The following is a 17,838-nucleotide window of genomic DNA, read 5'->3' on the forward strand; positions in this document are numbered from 1 at the left end:
TGGTAATTCTTACAAAAACCATTGCGTAGCAGTCAGACTTTTTTTTAAAGGACAGCTTTTGGGATGATATTGAACTGTTCACTTCTCCACTAAAATAACATCAGATTTCTTAATTGTTGCACTAATCAAAAGTCTAAACATAATAACACCAGAAAAACGCAGTAAAAAATTGTGAGGTTATTTTGGACCACCCAATAAAAGCTTGGAACACAATAAGGATCAACTTTTCCTGAGAACATATTTGATATTTTTGGTATAATTATGTTACAAATTGAGCAATACGCCAATACTTAAAGTTTTGTTCTTTTGTGTATTCTTGGAGTGTTTTGGAATGTCAAAACTGACATAAAAAGGATAATAAGTGTTTATTACACGGTACAGTTAGCTCAAGGACATTACCTTGAGCTTCTGAAAATACCAGTTTCTTTGCATTCTTAGAATCTAAAGGGTTCAATCAACATTCATTTTAAAAAGGTGAGTACGTATATCTTAAAGTTTCCTTCATACAGTACTTTTTCTAACAGTAATAAAAAAAATGTTTTAGATAAGTTCAGATTAGGTGTTATAACTCATGTTCTGTGAACATTTGGAGTTGATTTTTGAACTTAACAAAGCTACACAGATCATCTCACTCCATCTGAACGACATTTTGCATTCATATTCAGGTTAAAATACAACCCAAGTGTGTGTTGCTGCCTTAAATAATTGATAATCAATGCTTGAAATTAATAAAGTAAGATTATTTTTTCATGCCTATGTTTTTGTCACAAAAATAAAAATTGTAAGATTTGTCAAAAGTGATAGATTAGAACAATCTAAACACTAAAGTCCAGTATCCTGTACAGTTGTAAGTGTTGTATTTTTTTTATGAATGGATTGAAAGTTAATAGAGGGTTATGGCCGTTTTACATAATTTTGTAGAACACTAATTTTAACACAAGTTAATGCTTTTCAAACTAACAAATGTATATCTTATTAGTTCATAAATTCTAAATATTTCATTAAAAAAAAAACTTGTTGAGAAACTATTAGTAATAATGTATTATTTACATCTATTTTACAGGTTGTGACAAAAAGAACACATTTTTACTTTCTCCCCCTATACCATAGTATATGGAGAAAGTATTGTTTTCGTCAACATTTTCGAGTTTGATCTTTAAGTGGATATATCCGTAAAAAAGTGGTTTTCGAAGTGATGTCTGTGTGTGTGTGTATGTGTACAGAGCTAGGGACTACACCTGTGGTCAGATTTCAATGAAATTTGGTGTGTATGTTTTAATCCTTGGTATCTCCAGCCATATTTTTCATTTTTTTTAAATTTAGATTTTTTATGTTGATTTTCCTATAAAAACCCATAATAGTCGGAATAATCTGATTTTCTCAAAAATGGCCCAAACGATTTTGATAAAATGTATGTGTATGTTGTAGCCCTTTAAATTCTGAACAAAATGGTACAAATCCCATATCTGTAAAAATTACGGTTCAAAAGTTATTGTAACTTATGTTATTTTCCCATAAAAAACTTAAAATAACAAAAAAATCTGATTTTTGGAGAAAGCTGGTTTTGATCAAATTAATATGTTATGGTCCTTTCTAAAAAAAAAATAGTACAACACCCCATTGTAACAATTCTGGTTCAAACGTTATTGCAACTTTTGTGATTTTTAACTATAAAATATCATATTTACTCTCACCGCTTACCCATGATAAAGGTTGTTGACAAACTTATGGGAGAAAGTATGGGTCAGAATACTGATACCGTTTATTGTGGTTGTACTTGTACTCACAGATGCATTCAGGCTGGAAAGCCACGACAGGTCAATATTAGAAAGTAAACCGACAAGGATTTGGATATCTTCTTTCAAAACGGTAACAAAAACTATAAATACTGTTACATTGTAACCATTAAAATAGACAAGTTTATCAAATAACAATTTGCATTTCCACAGCCACACCATTAGTTTTTCAGTAAAAAAAAGGATGAAAAAAAAATTTCAAAATTTTAGCAATTTCGATATTGTTAGACCAATCTTGCAAACATCAATAATTTGAATCAAATTGCTGGAAGCACAGATTATTCACTACTATGGTTTCCTAAAAGTCAAAAGTATTTAGTTTTCAACCTCAATTAGTTTATTACTGTACTATTGAAACTAGTAGCCAATAGTTGTAGAGAAAGCGGGTTCGTTGACCCACATGTGGCCCTATTGGTCCTCAAGGTCCTAGAGATGGTGTGGAGGTTTCAGTCCAGTTTGATTCTTCTTACATCAGAGCTTAGGTACTGGCACGTGCATGTGATTGATAGGGACAGGCCAGCCGCTCTCTTTCACTCTGTTTTCATTTATCCGGGGATTTTGTGTCTGCTGCCCCAGTTGGTTGCATCTATAGCTTTCCGCAGGTACGGATATTTTTTGGATTGTCCCAACAATGTTTTGATATGTTGTTTTGTAGGGTACAACAATAAATAGTGAATAATTTTTTCAGAAAATTAAGTATTAGTTGTAATTAAAATATTATGATTAGTCGTGGATAAAAAGGCCAATTAATTTTTTAAGCTGTATGAACTTAATAGAAAAAGTCTTTATTTTTATATGTCCCTTATGTAATTTGAAGTTTAAAATTTAGTTATGATGACAATATAATTGGGGACGTGCGTATTTTAACCGAAATATTAGTGTAGGATGTAGTGAGATCTGTATAGCGTTGTTACTGACTAAGATCAGCTGTTTCACAAGCCAGGATCTTTTATCATACCTCAAAAATAAGATGTACCTATATTTAAGTATTCTAAAAAAAAAATATTCAACCTTTTTTTTAACTGTCAATAAAATCATTATATTATTACTATGGGTACCAGAGCAGCACATTTAATTGTCCACATTAATTTTACTAATATGTATTAAGATTATTTTAGAAATTACAATTATACATAAGTAATTCAGTAGGCTAAGTACTGGAGAGTAGTTTTTTGTAAAAATTTGTTGTGAACACAGCTTTTTTGTAATTTATTGATTCGTTTTAATAAAACTTAAACTTTTTAAACCAGTTAGTTGCAACTATACACATGCGACTATATTTAGATCATAAATTCAATAATTCCTTATCACTACTACACACACACACACTCATGTCCTTTTACTTGACTATCTTAGGCCTCTGGTATGCTCTTAAATTTTTTTAAATATGGCCCTGGATGTTTATGGTTTTGCCATTTTGAAAATCTCAAAATTTAGATGGAAAAATAATTAGTCTAAGAAACAATTATTGCGTTAAAAGGAATAAATGTGAATCCTAAAACTTGAATAACTGTGTGTGTTTTATTTTGTACAATTAGTGATAACATTTTAAGGTATTAAAGTAACATTTTTATTTATTTTATAAGGTGTTATTATGTTTGTTTTTGTTTAAAATAGAGTTTACAGACACAACTTCATGATACCTTTCTTGTCACAGATCTTTTGTCAGTTTGAGATCTTTATTTCCTCAATGTCTGACTAAGCCCTTGGTATGCAGGGGACCCAGTCCTTGTGCCCTAATCATGGTGTTGGACTTTGGTAGGAATGTTAATCACTGGTTATGACTCTATGTTATTATGCAGGAATTGCAGATAGGGTAATTTAAGATTTTTAGTTGCTTGCAAACTTTGCTGAAAGCCACTTTACCATTTGTAGTGTTGACTTCATCTTGTGAGCGTTGTATAGTAATGAGTGTTTTTATTGGATTAGGAAGTCATTATTCGATTGCACGTCTTTGTAGTCAGGAAAGATTTGCAATTTGATAAATTTTGTAAACTGTATTTTTTTTACCTATTGTTGTTTTAGTGAATTTCCTAGGAAAACTATTAGCGTACGTCTCACTATAAGACCCTGGTGAGTGTGCGTTTAGCTTATGAAATATACTTGGTTCTTTGCCAGATTATTGGACAAATTTTGAAATTTGTAAACACCGAAGCTAACAGGAGACAAGTCTTAACCTACAAGAGAAAATATATTCCTAGGCAAGTTACTATATATCGACAATAAAATATTCTCTCCAAAGCACCATTGCTCTTTGGCAACTGTTGGTTGTCAAAATTTAAGTTGCTGATTTACTGGAGCTAAGGCTGTGGCCAATTTTGTAACGAATGGTGTATTGTTGAAAGTCAGCAATGGCAGTTATTTGTGTACCAAGATGTGCATAGTCTACAGTAAGTGTTAACATATGCGTCCACACAATGGCAAGGGTCAACTAACTATTTCTGAATACATCCACATATAAAACTGGTGTACATCAGTATTCACACGTCCACAACACTTTGGCAAACTAAACAGAAAAGAGGTAAGTAAGTATTTACTGTTTTTACAAACAAAGTTTAGTTATACATGTTGAGTAACCTTCAAAGTCATTATTTTTTCTTTTGATTTTTTTTAGTCTATTGGATAAAAATTTTCTGCCAATCGTTGGAAAATACCGATGACATTCAAAACACTAAAAAGTATTACATGCACAAATAGTTTGATATAGTCAACATTGAGTACAGGCATACATACAAATTTAACATTACATTTACATTCAAATTTAATAATTAAACTATTTTGAAGTATTAAATTTTATTCTGAGGAAGTAGCTTGCTCTTGAAATTTTATGAAAATTGTTCTCACAAAAATAAAATACCCCTGCTGCAGCAAACCTGCAGACTAAGCAAATTTCCATTTACCTGGCTGGATTTCTCCTAAAATATTTCATAAAAATTGTCATACTTATTTCCTATCTAAAACAAATTAATTTTAGTGAGTACGGTACTTAGGTTTGTTGCTACAGGGAAGATATTGAGGTTTTTATTATTGGAATGTTGATAGCATAGTATGAAATAAACAACATTTTCAAATTTGGTTAAAATATCCGTAAACAAGTAAACTACAACAGTTTATTTATTCTCCATAAAAATAACATGAGAATTTCAAATTTTTAAATTATCTCCATAACCATTGCGCATACACACTAAGATGTACAAAATTATTTCTTTTTTCAAGCTATACAAAATGGTTAAGAGAGAAATTATGAAAATTTGTGTTTTGAGGGTAAAAAATAGGAAAAATAAATTTTAATATCTTAAAACCCCCCACAAACACCCGTTCTTGTAGTCCGATCATGGATCATGCTAGTTCGCAAACTCGTTAAACATCAAATTTTACATGTTTACATCAAATTTAATTAAAAAACGGGCCATTTTTGCTTGAGTTATCGTGCTCACGGATACATATACATGAATTTGAACATATGGTGTTTTTGGCCTTTAGGGACCTCAAAATGAAAAAGTAAATCAGTCACGGGTCCAGGTCTTACCATGAGTACTACAGCAATAGCTTATTCCCTATACGGGAAATTCGCTAAAAAATGTCCAGTGTTATTTTATAAGCAAAATGTTTGGCTTATTGTACCATTAGAGATATTTTATCTAATGAAACTGAACATTTAAAATTTTTTTTTAAACAACTACAGTATTTGGAATTTTGAACTTTTTAAAGAGAGCAATTAAAGGTGCATTAGGTACATGAACAAACATTTTTCTAGTAGTGACATCTTAAAGTTACATCTTTTGTTGATACCAGTAGTTACTCTTAAAAGCTACATAACTTCTTGATCAGCATTGTACGTATAAAATTTACGGAAAGTAAATAAAAGAAACGTCTTATAACACTTAAAACATATATTTACATTTATACTGATACCCACAAGACGGTAAATTACCATCTTTTTTGTATATTTACCGTCTTGTGAGTAACAGTATAAGCGCAAATATATGTTTTAAGTGTTATAAGACGTTTCTTTTATTTACTTTCCGTTTCTTAAAAGCTCCAACTCAAATATTTCTATGTTTACAGTGTGCCCATATGGGGTTTTAAGGACATCGGATGGTCCTATTTTGAATCATGGGCTACCTTAATGTTAAATTAAAACTCAATCATTTAGTAATTTTTGCATTAGAAAAAACACACACAGACAGGCAGACACTAGTTCTTCTTTACAACACAATTAATAGATATTCAAAAATTTTTTCATTTTGATGATGGGAATTCTTGAAAGTCTTCCATAGATCTATTTTAAAAATTCAGAAATGTAAGATGCTGACAACTACAACCAAATCTTTTAACACAAAAGCTCTTGAATAAAATGTGAAATAGCAAAACAGTTTTAAATTCAGTAGGAACAAAAATATTATCTTTAAAAAAACTCTCTCCCCTAAAATTTAGCATAAAAACGTCTGATAATCTAGTGTACGGTAACAAATGTTATTACAATATTTTTATGTAAAATTGCAAATGAATGCTGAAGGATATGCAACTTGACACAGTTCGCAGGGTAAGCACTAAGCAGAATAGTCCACTCAGTTGCACAATGCTGATGTTGTGGGAAGGCAATTGATATTTATGTGACACTTAAGTTCAATTTTACACTGTTACCATACAACTATTCTGTTGCAGAACGGCTTGCCTCACAACAACTCGGTGTCAAATTTTAGAGGACATTTTAAAACAGGTAGGTAACTTATTAGTGTATTTTTGCATCTGAATAGCAATTACTGGTTACTTTGGATACAATCAGATGTCAGGTTATAGTTGTGTATGCTGATGTCAACTTGTTTTTTTTAGAGTCGATTTTCAGTGTATGCTTAATTGGTTGGTTCAATATCATATGTGTTAGGTAATTGTTTAAAAATAAATCGTTATCATACGAGTCCGGAGTCCAGTAACCACATTTTTGAACGAGTGACGTACGATGTTTTATGCCATACTTCTCTAAAACAATGAAAAAACAAACTGTACGGATCCTTATATATTACCACCGACTACTAACAATCACTACTCATAACCTCTTAGAGAGGTTATGTTTTTGTTTATAACCACTCATTGCCAAATAGCTGGTTGGTGTCCGGTAAAAACTCATTACAGTACAGTAGTAGGTAATGAAACCCCATTTGATTAAGCTGGCGGCAAACAGCTGTTTTCTAGACTAAATCCTGGCGTGGGAAGTTTGTTAAAACAGTGTAGGTAGTAATAATTTTATCTTGGTGAAATAATAGGCAGTAAATGGTAAACATTCTATATGATGGAAACGAACCTTGATAGGATCTTCTGTTGATTCATAAAGATATATGTACAAAGTAACCTTTAATTATTAAAATTATAAGGCCCGTCACAATTTTATATTTGCTGAAAAATTAAATAAATAATTATTAAATTAAAATGCATATATATCTATCTGTATAGTGAACTAGTGGCATGTAGGGACATAAGTCCAAGCTCAAAGGTAAAACTAATTATTTTAGCGAATTTCCCATATAGGGAATAAGCTATTACCGTAGGTCTCATGGTAAGACCTGGACCCGGGACCGATTTAGTTTTTCGTTTTGAGGTCCCCAGAGGCCAAAAACACCATCCGTTCAAATTCATATATATATATATATATATATATTTATATATACATATATATATTTATATATGTGTCCGTTAGCGCGATAACTCGAGCAAAAATCATCCGATTTTGATGAAATTTGGTATAAACGTGTAAACCTACATTTATTCTAACGAGTTCGCGAACCAGCATGATCGAACTATGGGAACAGGGGTTTATGGGGGGTTTTATGGGGTAAAAATGGGTTTTTCTAATTTTTCACCCTGAAAACATAAAATTTTGCAATTTCTTTCTTAACCATTTTGTAGAGCTCAAAAAAACAAATAATTTAGTATATTGAAGCATTGTTGCATGCCTAACGTTTACGGAAAAATCACAAAATAATGTAAATTTAAAATTACCATGTTATTCTTATGGAGAATAAATACAGTGTTGTAGCTTGCTTGTGTATGGACATATATTAATGAAATTTTGTTTACTTTATACTGAGCTATTAATATTTCAATAAAAACCCCTATTTTCTTCCCTGTAGCAGCAAACCTAAGTACTCATTAATATTAATGATGTTTAAATAGGAAATAAATCTGACAATTTTAAGGGAATAATTTAGTGGAATCCAGCTGTGTATATGGAAATTCGCTTAGTCTGCAGGTTTGCTGCGGCGGGGGTATTTATACTTAAACAAACTAAGAATCAAATGATCATTCATGCATCAGCTCTGAAAATTGTAGGTTATAATTTTAGATCACTTTAGTGAAAGTAGAATTTATCAAAATTATTTATTGGTTAGTAAACAAACTTGACGTAGTGTGAACAGAATTAAATTGAAAGTAGAATAAAAATGATAATGCATTTGTAAACACATGTTTAATGTAAACAAAGCAAAAGTTTTCAATTCCAATGCATTTTAAATAAAAGATATTTTTTGTTGTTACTCATTTTGTGATAGAGTTGGACATAATCTGCTATTTTTCCCGACTCCCTGGGATCAAGACCTTTAATTTGAGCCCTCTCCTATCATCCTTCAAGCTGTCAAACTATCACAATTTTGATTTTAAAACATCTCTTAAGCTTCGCACGCACTAGGGCGGCACGGCAATTTTTAAAAGTAAATACGGTAACATTGAATATTGAATGTAATGAGTGCGCCCACTCCGGCGGGACGGCCGGCAACACTTCCGCGATTCTCCACTGGTCTTACGGTCTTCATCGAAGTCGGACTCACAGTTTTAGCTCGCAGACTGTCCTAAATTGCGGATGTGCGGTTGTCCTGTCCCGTACGTCTGTGCCGTGCCACCCTAGTGCGTGCGTAGCTTTACAGAATTAATAATATAGATACAATAAGGGCCGGTTGCTGAGTTCCAGATCTATAAGTCCTGGACTTAATGAGTCCAGGACTCAAATAAGCTCTCGGATCTAAATCGTCTTGCTGAGACGCGGATCTATCTCTGAAACTCCAGGATCTATAAGTCCTGGACCTATTTGAGTCCAGAACTTAAAGTAATAAAGATTGAGGGAATTGTAGAGTATTTGGCGTTGTGATGTTGGCAATGGGTGACAGCCGAGTCGGGCTGTCTGCTCCGCGCTTCGTAAACAATAGACATCACCCCACGATACATACTCGCGATTGGCTAATGCTAGAATTTCAAAGTGACACTTTCTTCAAAACTACTTATATCGTGCGTTTTTGGTCACTTTTGACAGTTAGACCTATCAGCTGAATGTGACGGAGAGAGTGACAACGACCGAATCATAATATATATTTTTTCAATTAAATTGAGTGGCAAACTTATTATTTTAATTTTTTTTTATATAGGGTCGTAATATTTGTAACGAAAATATTATAGTTAGAGGTAATGGCTGAGAAAAGCGTTATAATAAGGTTGAAATAAAAAATCAATGCAAATCCAGTTAAATGCGATTTGGAGTACCACAAAGGTCAATACTAAGCTCATGTTCATTCATAATATAAATTAATGTTTTTAGATAGATTATGTTATTAGATCAATTATTATTTTTATAAATTATTATTTAGATAAATTATGTATATTAGATAACCAAAATCGAAAAGAGTAGTTTTATAACGTGTTGATTATTCTAATTTAACAATTTCTGGGTAGGTGCAAACTCACGAAAGACTCAATTTACTGGAAACTATTTAAATGTCAAAACTTGTAGAGCCGAAATATTATAGCTGTTGTACAGGAAGTACAAATGATATGGTCCATGTTATTTTTTCAACATAAAATTCAGCATGAACAAAAAAATGGCCCTAAACAAACACAACATATAAACTAAAACTAAAAATACCAGGTCTGGGACCTGTTTCATAACAAAATACAAACTAATAATATTAGTCTTGTTATTTGTAAAACTGAAATTTTGTTTTATAACAGGAAAATACTAACTTACAAGCTACACAAATTACAAAATAAAGTAATATTGTATGCTTGTACGTCGCCTGGCCCAAACATTTTCAAATTTGTAAAATGTTTGAAATCAGTTCAAATAGACACGTATCCACTCATGAATAGTACCAACCCTAACACCTACTTGAAAAAAGTAATCTAAAGGCAAAGTGGCTAACAGAAAAACCTTTACAGTTAGGAGAGGGTAAAATAGGGCTATGGACTTTGTAAAATGTGTGTGGTATAGAGCTTGTGTAGAAACAAAAATGTAAATATAAGGTTAAGTATTGTGTATATAGTTCTTGTGTTTTTGTATATAGTTAAATCAATTACATGAATAATATTTTAATTACTATTTATATTACATACTCTTTTTCCAAGTAGATTTTTGTAAATTATAAATATGGTTACAAATGGGACTGGTCGAATATACTGAGTTAAAAGTATAATATGTAATGTTTTAATAAGCCCATGATAAAATACTATATAGTACAGTCGTAGTAAAAGTTTAATATAGTACATAAGTGCATGTCGCATTTAAGTATGAGTGAGTAAGTATTAGTTCACAATCGAGTATGATATTCAAAAAGAATGGAAGTCATAACTCTAACCCATTCGACTCTGCATGTTGGGTGTCTCAAACTACTTATAAGATAGAGCAGGAATTACATTTACTAAAATTTACTACAAGGATTTTTCTAAAACAATGTTTTATTGCAATATGTAAAAATTGAAACATTGTCATTTTTGTAAATTAAACACACCGGTTTCGTAGTAAAAAAAATCACCGGCAAACAAATATTCCTTTTTGTTAGCGGATGTTTGTCAATTAAAAAAAAATAGGATGTCTTAAATTATCAATTCCAGTTTCTAGGATGATACATAATATGAATACCTAATATATACGTCCTAATATGATGATGATATAACGCGCAAACAAGGTTAATACACTCTGTTAAGTCTAGAATCTAATTTAAATCCTGCCCTTGCCGAGGATCTAAAATCATAGTGTTTTAAGTTCTGGACTTAACGGATTTTACTAGATCCTTGTCTCAGCAAGAGACGAGAATCTAAGTTAAGTTCTGGACTTATAGGTCCTTGTCTCAGCAAGTCAATTTTTAAACTCCAGAGTCTAACCAGCCAAATAAACTCCGGAGTCTAATAAGTTCTGGACTTCGTTAACGTCCTATCTCAGCAAGCCATTTCTTAGACTCCAGAGTCTAAAGCCGGTTTAAGTCTAGAACTTAGCTAAATCCCGAGCTCAGCAACCGGCCCTAAGGGTTTTCCCTGTTACATCCCTTTAACAATTGAGATGCCTCTTTAAAGCTTATGATCTAGCGTACCTGCGAATGGTTGCCACCCGTCCTGATTTTGGTTACTTATGCCCGTGTTTAAGCCTATGTCAATCCTGGGTGGAGGGGGGCCATGTCTCGATTTTTCCCTAACCAAGGGTGGCAACACTGGGACACAGAGACCGTTTTGGCTGAGTTTACTACCAGACTGTCCTGGACAGAAGGAGAGCTTGTGTTAGATATTGGCTGTGGTTCAGGAGATGCTAACTAGACATGTAATGTTGACAGGTGTTGTGATGGACAATGCTGAACTGCACTCTTTGTACAACTCTATGCAACGTCAGGACACAGAGACTGTGTTGGCTGAGTTTACTACTAGACTGTCCTGGACAGAAGGAGAACTTGTGTTGGATATTGGCTGTGGTCCAGGAGATGCTAACTAGACATGTAATGTTGATAGGTGTTGTGACGGACAATGCAGAACTGTACTCTTTGCACAACTCTATGCAACATCAGGACACAGAGACTGTGTTGGCTGAGTTTACTACTAGACTGTCCTGGACAGAAGGAGAGCTTGTGTTGGATATCAGCTATGGTCCAGGAGATGCTAACTAGACATGTAATGTTGACAGGTGTGATGGACAATGCAGAACTGTACTCGTTGTACAACTCTATGTAATGTCAGGACACAGAGACTGTGTTGGCCAAGTTTGCTACTAGACTGTCCTGGACATAAGGAGAGCTTGTGTTGGATATTGGCTGTGGTCCAGGAGATGCCAACTAGACATGTAATGTTGACAGGTGTGATGGACAATGCAGAACTGTACTATGTAATGTCAGGACACAGAGACTGTGTTGGCTGAGTTTGCTACTAGACTGTCCTGGACAGAAGGAGAGCTTGTGTTGGATATTGGCTGTTGTTCAGGAGATGCTAACTAGACATGTAATGTTGGCAGGTGTGATGGACAATGAAGAACTGTACTTGTTGTACAACTCTATGTAATGTCAGGACACAGAGACTGTGTTGGCTGAGTTTGCTACTAGACTGTCCTGGACAGAAGGAGAGCTTGTGTTGGATATTGGCTGTTGTTCAGGAGATGCTAACTAGACATGTAATGTTGACAGGTGTTGTGATGGACAATGCAGAACTGTACTCTTTGTACAACTCTATGCAACGTCAGGACACAGAGACCGTGTTGGCTGAGTTTACTACTAGACTGTCCTGGACAGAAGGAGAGCTTGTGTTGGATATTGGCTGTGGTCCAGGAGATGTTACTGTTGAAGTACTAATGCCTCGACTGCCTGTCTCTGCTAAACTGGTAATTTTCTTTGCCAACTTTGATTGTCCCTAAATTAAGGTCTCCAGTTCTCCGTCAAGCTCCTATTGTAGCCAAGCAAGCTAATTTAAATCTTAGACCAACGTTGTGTTTTTTACTTCATCCACTCACTACTATCCTACCTGCTCCCTACGCCTTTTAGGCAGTAAGTTTTTTTTTTTATCAGTAGAGTATAAGAAAAACGTTGTGAAAGAAAATTGACGCTCAACCAAGTAAGAAGATCAATCCCTCTTGATTATTATTGTCAGTCGTCAGACATGTATGCAGAAAAGTGTTTTGAGGAAGAAAATGTGCATTAGTTGCTTAGGGAGTTTGCAGAAGAGCCGTTATCAAATTCAATTCGACAGTGATTGTCTTTGAGGAAACTTTGCTTTTAGTTAGGCAAGTTTCAGACTTCCAGGGATGATGCAGTCCTTCATATACTTATACAGACACCCCTAATTAGTTCAACAATCTCTCTTGTTCAGTTACACCATGACCTGCATGCAAAATTTCTAACTTTATTTGCTGCTTTAAACGAGACTGGTAAATGACAGCAGTCCTACACAATATAAAACATAATGCAAATGTTTAAAACCACCTCCAAACTCTTTCCACCCCTTAAACACATTTTCTACGGCAAAACACTTAACTTTATTCACATTTGTCAACCGGCGATAGACCTCAAAAGCGATTGTGTCTTCAGACACAGAAGACACAGTTTAGGAACAGAAGTCTAATCGCAGAATGTGATTTAAACTTGACAAAGTGTAAATTTTCTTTCTTGTTTTTGAATAACATGATGAAACTAACTGTCCAATAGGTGTGCTGACAATCAAGAATACTTATGTATGAAGTAAGAAACATGATGTTGTTCAAAAAGATTTGAATTAGCTCACTTGGCTGCAACAGGAGCTGGAGAACCTGACAGTAATTAACGGACTACCCTTGTAAAATATAGTTTCTTTTATGTTTTACAAATTTAAATCTTTATCATCAACAAATCGTTCAATCAAATCATTACATCTTACAAACTACAAACATAGTAGTCGTCATATGAATAAGTAAACTATAACTACAGTAGTAAATTTACAGAACTAAACATTATTACTGCTGACATCAAGTAAAAGATATCATTATAAAAAACTACAATTAAGACTAAATAACTTAATGAACACCTTCAGGGGTGTGTATTCATACAGGATTAGGTTTGTAAAATAAGTCTTGTCCTTTTCAAAAAAAGATCAGAATAAAAATCTTCTATTTTGTAGTAATGCTTTTTCAATTAATAACTTGTGTAGCTTTTTCAAAAATAGCTTATGTTTTTGGATTGCGGGCAAATCTTTTTGGTAATTTACTAAAAAATGTACAGCCGTTTTGGGTGTATGTTCAGAAAGAGTGAGTCATGTTGGAAATTAAAATAACTGTCTCTGACGTAAGGAATAAATTATGTGTAAGTTAAAAATGTTCAAAACTGTCTAAATTGTTATTCAATAATAGTTAAATCGTTAAATCATATAAAAAGTTTACAGGCTCGTAGCAGTTATAACCCAAATATTTTGAACAGAGGATTACAACTTTTTTTTGACACTTTAACCATGGTCCGTCAAATTTATTTTTGTGCATTAAGAAGTTTTTTTTTTGTTTTGGAACAGGATCTTGAGAGTACAATCCCATATCCTATTATAGATTCAATGTAGGCACAGTATAATAATTTACAAACTTCAAGAGATTCTTTGTTTGAAGTTCATTGTTGGTGATGGTGAGTTAATGTTGTTCAAAGGTTGTACCACATGTTGTTCAAGAGATGTTGTATCAATTATAACACTTATTGCATAGCGAAAAGATAATAATTCTTTTGTTACATATTAAATATGATCTTCCCAATTTAATTTTGAATCAATATGTATTCCCAATACTTTGAACTACATACACTAAATATAGTATTACCTTGCCAAAGACACAAACATTTCTTTCTATTTTTTAAAACTACTTTTTGTTTAACATTTTAATTTTAACTGTAATTTCAAAACTGGAACAACTATATTTATGCTGATGGAAAAAGATTTCAGATTTGTTAAAGTTTATATTTATGTAAGGTTCCAAATTGGAGAGTTATTTGATCTGTTTTCCTAGGTTGGAGTGGACATCAGCAAGTCAATGGTAGATTATGCCAACAATAAGTATTCAAAACATCAAGTGGAATTTAAGGCAGTTGACTTTTCAACAAAGCACATAACAAATTTCCTCCCAGAGCAAAGGTTTTCAAAAGTATTCTCATTTTACTGTCTGCACTGGATACAAGATCAAGAGTAAGTATTGTTCATCCGCAATGGTAACAAAATATAGAAACTAATAACATTTTTTTATACTTTTAAGTATAAAAAATAATTTTTTTTTAAATTTTGGTGTTGCAAGTTACTATAGAACCATAACACAATTTATCCATATTGATTGATCTTAGATTGGATAGTTTTGTATATTTACATGGCTAAATTAGTCATTCCATCCTTGTAATTAAATAAGTATGTCAACTGTACAAGCAATCTGTCTTGTCTCTTGTTGAAATAGATATTTGAATCGGTTTTGACAGATATCTGACCACCGCAAGGAGTTGGGATATGCCCAAATCTATTCCTTAAAAAAGGGTAGGCACTCTAAGAGTAGACATTTTTGTTTAAGAAATGTTTGCATTGTAGGCAAGCGTTCAAGAACATGTTCACCCTCTTAAAGCCAGGGGGCCATTTTCTGGTGATCATGGCACCGCAAAACAGCACTTTCCTGATATACAAGATCCTCAGTCAGATGGAGAAGTGGAAGACCTATATGAAGGTAGGTTTCATCAAACTTGATCATATAACCTATTACTAATATTATAAATGTGAAGGTTTGGATGTTTGTATGTATCTGTATGTATGTATCTGAATTAAACCTTCAACAATAAAAATATATTTAATAGCTTTATAATTTTTCAGGATGTCGACATGTACATTCCAAAATTTTACAACTCAGCAAATGTCTGCAACGACATAGAGCAAATAGTGAGGCGTCAAGGATTAGAAATTATAACGCTGGAGGAACGGAAACAGACTGTATCTTTCCCCTCCATGGCTAAACTGATGCGTAAGTAGAGTGCTGAAACTATCAAAGGTTTGATTTATATTTGACTCTAGATTGAGCTAGACGTTTCATTTCCATTTTAAAGTTACAGTCAAATTTGGTGTTAAAACGTGGTTAAATTAATCCACTGACTAAGTATGCTGGGTGTAGGAAAAAAAGTATATCACATTTTTATATCAACAGCTATCACAGTTCACAAAGGTAATGGGTGAAAATATATTACTGTATTAGACTCAGATTGCAGTGTATTCTGTGATGTATTCATTTTACTATGCTCTATTGGCTTCAGCTGGTCCGGTATACTATGCTGGTTTATTACCTTGTTACTGTCCAAAACTACCCTTTGTAGTTTGCTAGGACTAGTTGTTTTGTGTTTCGGATGGAGTATATCATCAGGTCAGAAGAATGTCAAGTTGTCATTAAATATTCCTTGTGGTTGAGTATGTACTGTATAGTAGTTAATAAACAACATTACACGGAAAACTGAAATGAAACATTTAGCAATGGTCGACCAGACGGTAACAAAACACAAGGTGCCGGCTGAGGGTGAGTCGCGAATGACACATGTCGTCGGAGTTGACCCCTACCCAACACATCCTCCCGTGCTATCCTTATCTCGCTCTTGTCTGTTTATTATGGATTTGAATAGCAGTATTGTAGATAATGTTTCTGATAATTTTTCTTTTTGTTTGCTGTGGTTGTTTTTCCTACGCCTTGTGGATTTCAAACTCCTCAACTGTATACATGTATCGTCCTTTTCATTTATTACAGAGTTGTACTATCTCTGAATTATTATAATTTTTATTGTAATCGTGGTTGGTCCATATGTTTACTACAGTATCCAAAGTCAATGATTATTGAAACTTTATTGATACCTTGAATATTGTAAAATCAGAGTGGTTTCTGTTTTTGTATTGTTTTGTTTCTAGTGCATACAAAAATCACTGAACCAAATAGGGAAATTTTAAACAAAGTAATGAGCCAAACAAACACAAAGGCCTATTAAAATCATTTTACTTAACAATTTTTGGCTGCTTATCCAGTGTGGTCCAAGATTAGCCTATTATTTGACTATTGTTAAATTAAATGTTTTAGGATCGAATGAGGCCGTAAACCCATTTGTGAAGAGAATGAACCAGTCAACACGAGAGCAATATATGGCGTGCTTTGAGCAAGTGATAGAAGACCAACAACTTATCTCGGAAACTGTCACTGGGGAGATTCTCACTCAGAACTCTCTGGTTGTCGTCTATGGAAGAAGACCCTCACAATGATGCTGTCTACTTAAGAGATGCAACCTTGACAACGAATCCCAAGGGACCAAACTAGAATTTATTTCAGTATTTCTTAACAATAAGGTTTGTTATATTCAAGATTGGCAAGCTGAAAACTCGGCACGATTCACAAACCATATTCGTTATGTATGTTTCTCACTCTTTAGAAAAGGTTTGATGTATAAACTACCTTTTGGTTCCGTTCTATACAATGGACCTTTAATAAGAAAAAACTGAATACAATGCTAGTTCTAGGCTTATACATTAAAAGTAAGAAAAGTTAAAAATTATAAAATCACAAGGTACAGAAAGTTAAATTTATACAGAACCAACAATAAATTAGGAAACTGGAAAATTAACTGCCCTTATCAGGATGTATTTTGTTTAACTCATTGAACAGGCTTTGTTCATCCTCTTTGATAAATTTGGTGATAGGGGTTTGCTTTTAGGTTATGATGTTGAGCCCATAGTTTCCTTTTGTGTTTGCCATTCATCGTTACTATTACCATCTAAACCTTCTGTGGAAACAGAATCAACTTTTCTACAAATACTGATCAAAGTGCTTTGACTAAGCTATCATGTCAATTGATTTTAGTATGTTACGTTCCTAATTAATGAGATATAGTTGAACAAATTGAATTTTATAGAGATGATAAAATCTATCTAGAGATTCTAATCTAATTAAAATAATCTTGCTAAATCAAGGTTGACTCAGTTTGCTTGAAAAAAATATAATAGATTATTTAGAGTTCAGTTTGTTTATTTTGTTAAGATGAAATAAACTAATATAGTTTCTTAAGAAGAGTTCTAGGGGATTTGAAAAATTGATGTATCAATGAATTTGTTTCGAGGTTTGTTATATTGGGGGTTCACTATCGTTTATAATGGTTCATTTCTCTGACGAATTATCTGTCTAATGTAATATTGTCTGTGTAATGGTTTTTTTCCTATTACAAAAAACCACTGGACCAGTTAAAGTTAATTTTACACAACAAAAGGTATCGTACCAAAAACTACAAGTCACACCTTACAA

At 33.1% G+C, this 17,838-nt stretch overlaps 1 protein-coding gene across 1 annotated transcript; it reads left to right on the plus strand.

Annotated features, from left to right (window-relative positions):
• The first annotated feature begins 12,228 nt into the window (after positions 1 to 12,228).
• LOC128984921 (juvenile hormone acid O-methyltransferase-like) lies at positions 12,229 to 16,805 on the plus strand. Its single transcript, XM_054404291.1, has 5 exons — positions 12,229 to 12,414; positions 14,548 to 14,723; positions 15,111 to 15,243; positions 15,387 to 15,534; positions 16,627 to 16,805. Exons 1-5 carry the CDS (start codon positions 12,229 to 12,231, stop codon positions 16,803 to 16,805), a joined length of 822 nt encoding a protein of 273 aa, XP_054260266.1.
• The last annotated feature ends 1,033 nt before the right edge of the window (positions 16,806 to 17,838 follow it).

Source organism: Macrosteles quadrilineatus, unplaced genomic scaffold, assembly GCF_028750875.1.
Source record: "Macrosteles quadrilineatus isolate MER2022 unplaced genomic scaffold, UCM_ALF_1.0 Scaffold_2__2_contigs__length_208266976, whole genome shotgun sequence".
NCBI classification, from domain to species: Eukaryota; Metazoa; Arthropoda; class Insecta; order Hemiptera; family Cicadellidae; genus Macrosteles; species Macrosteles quadrilineatus.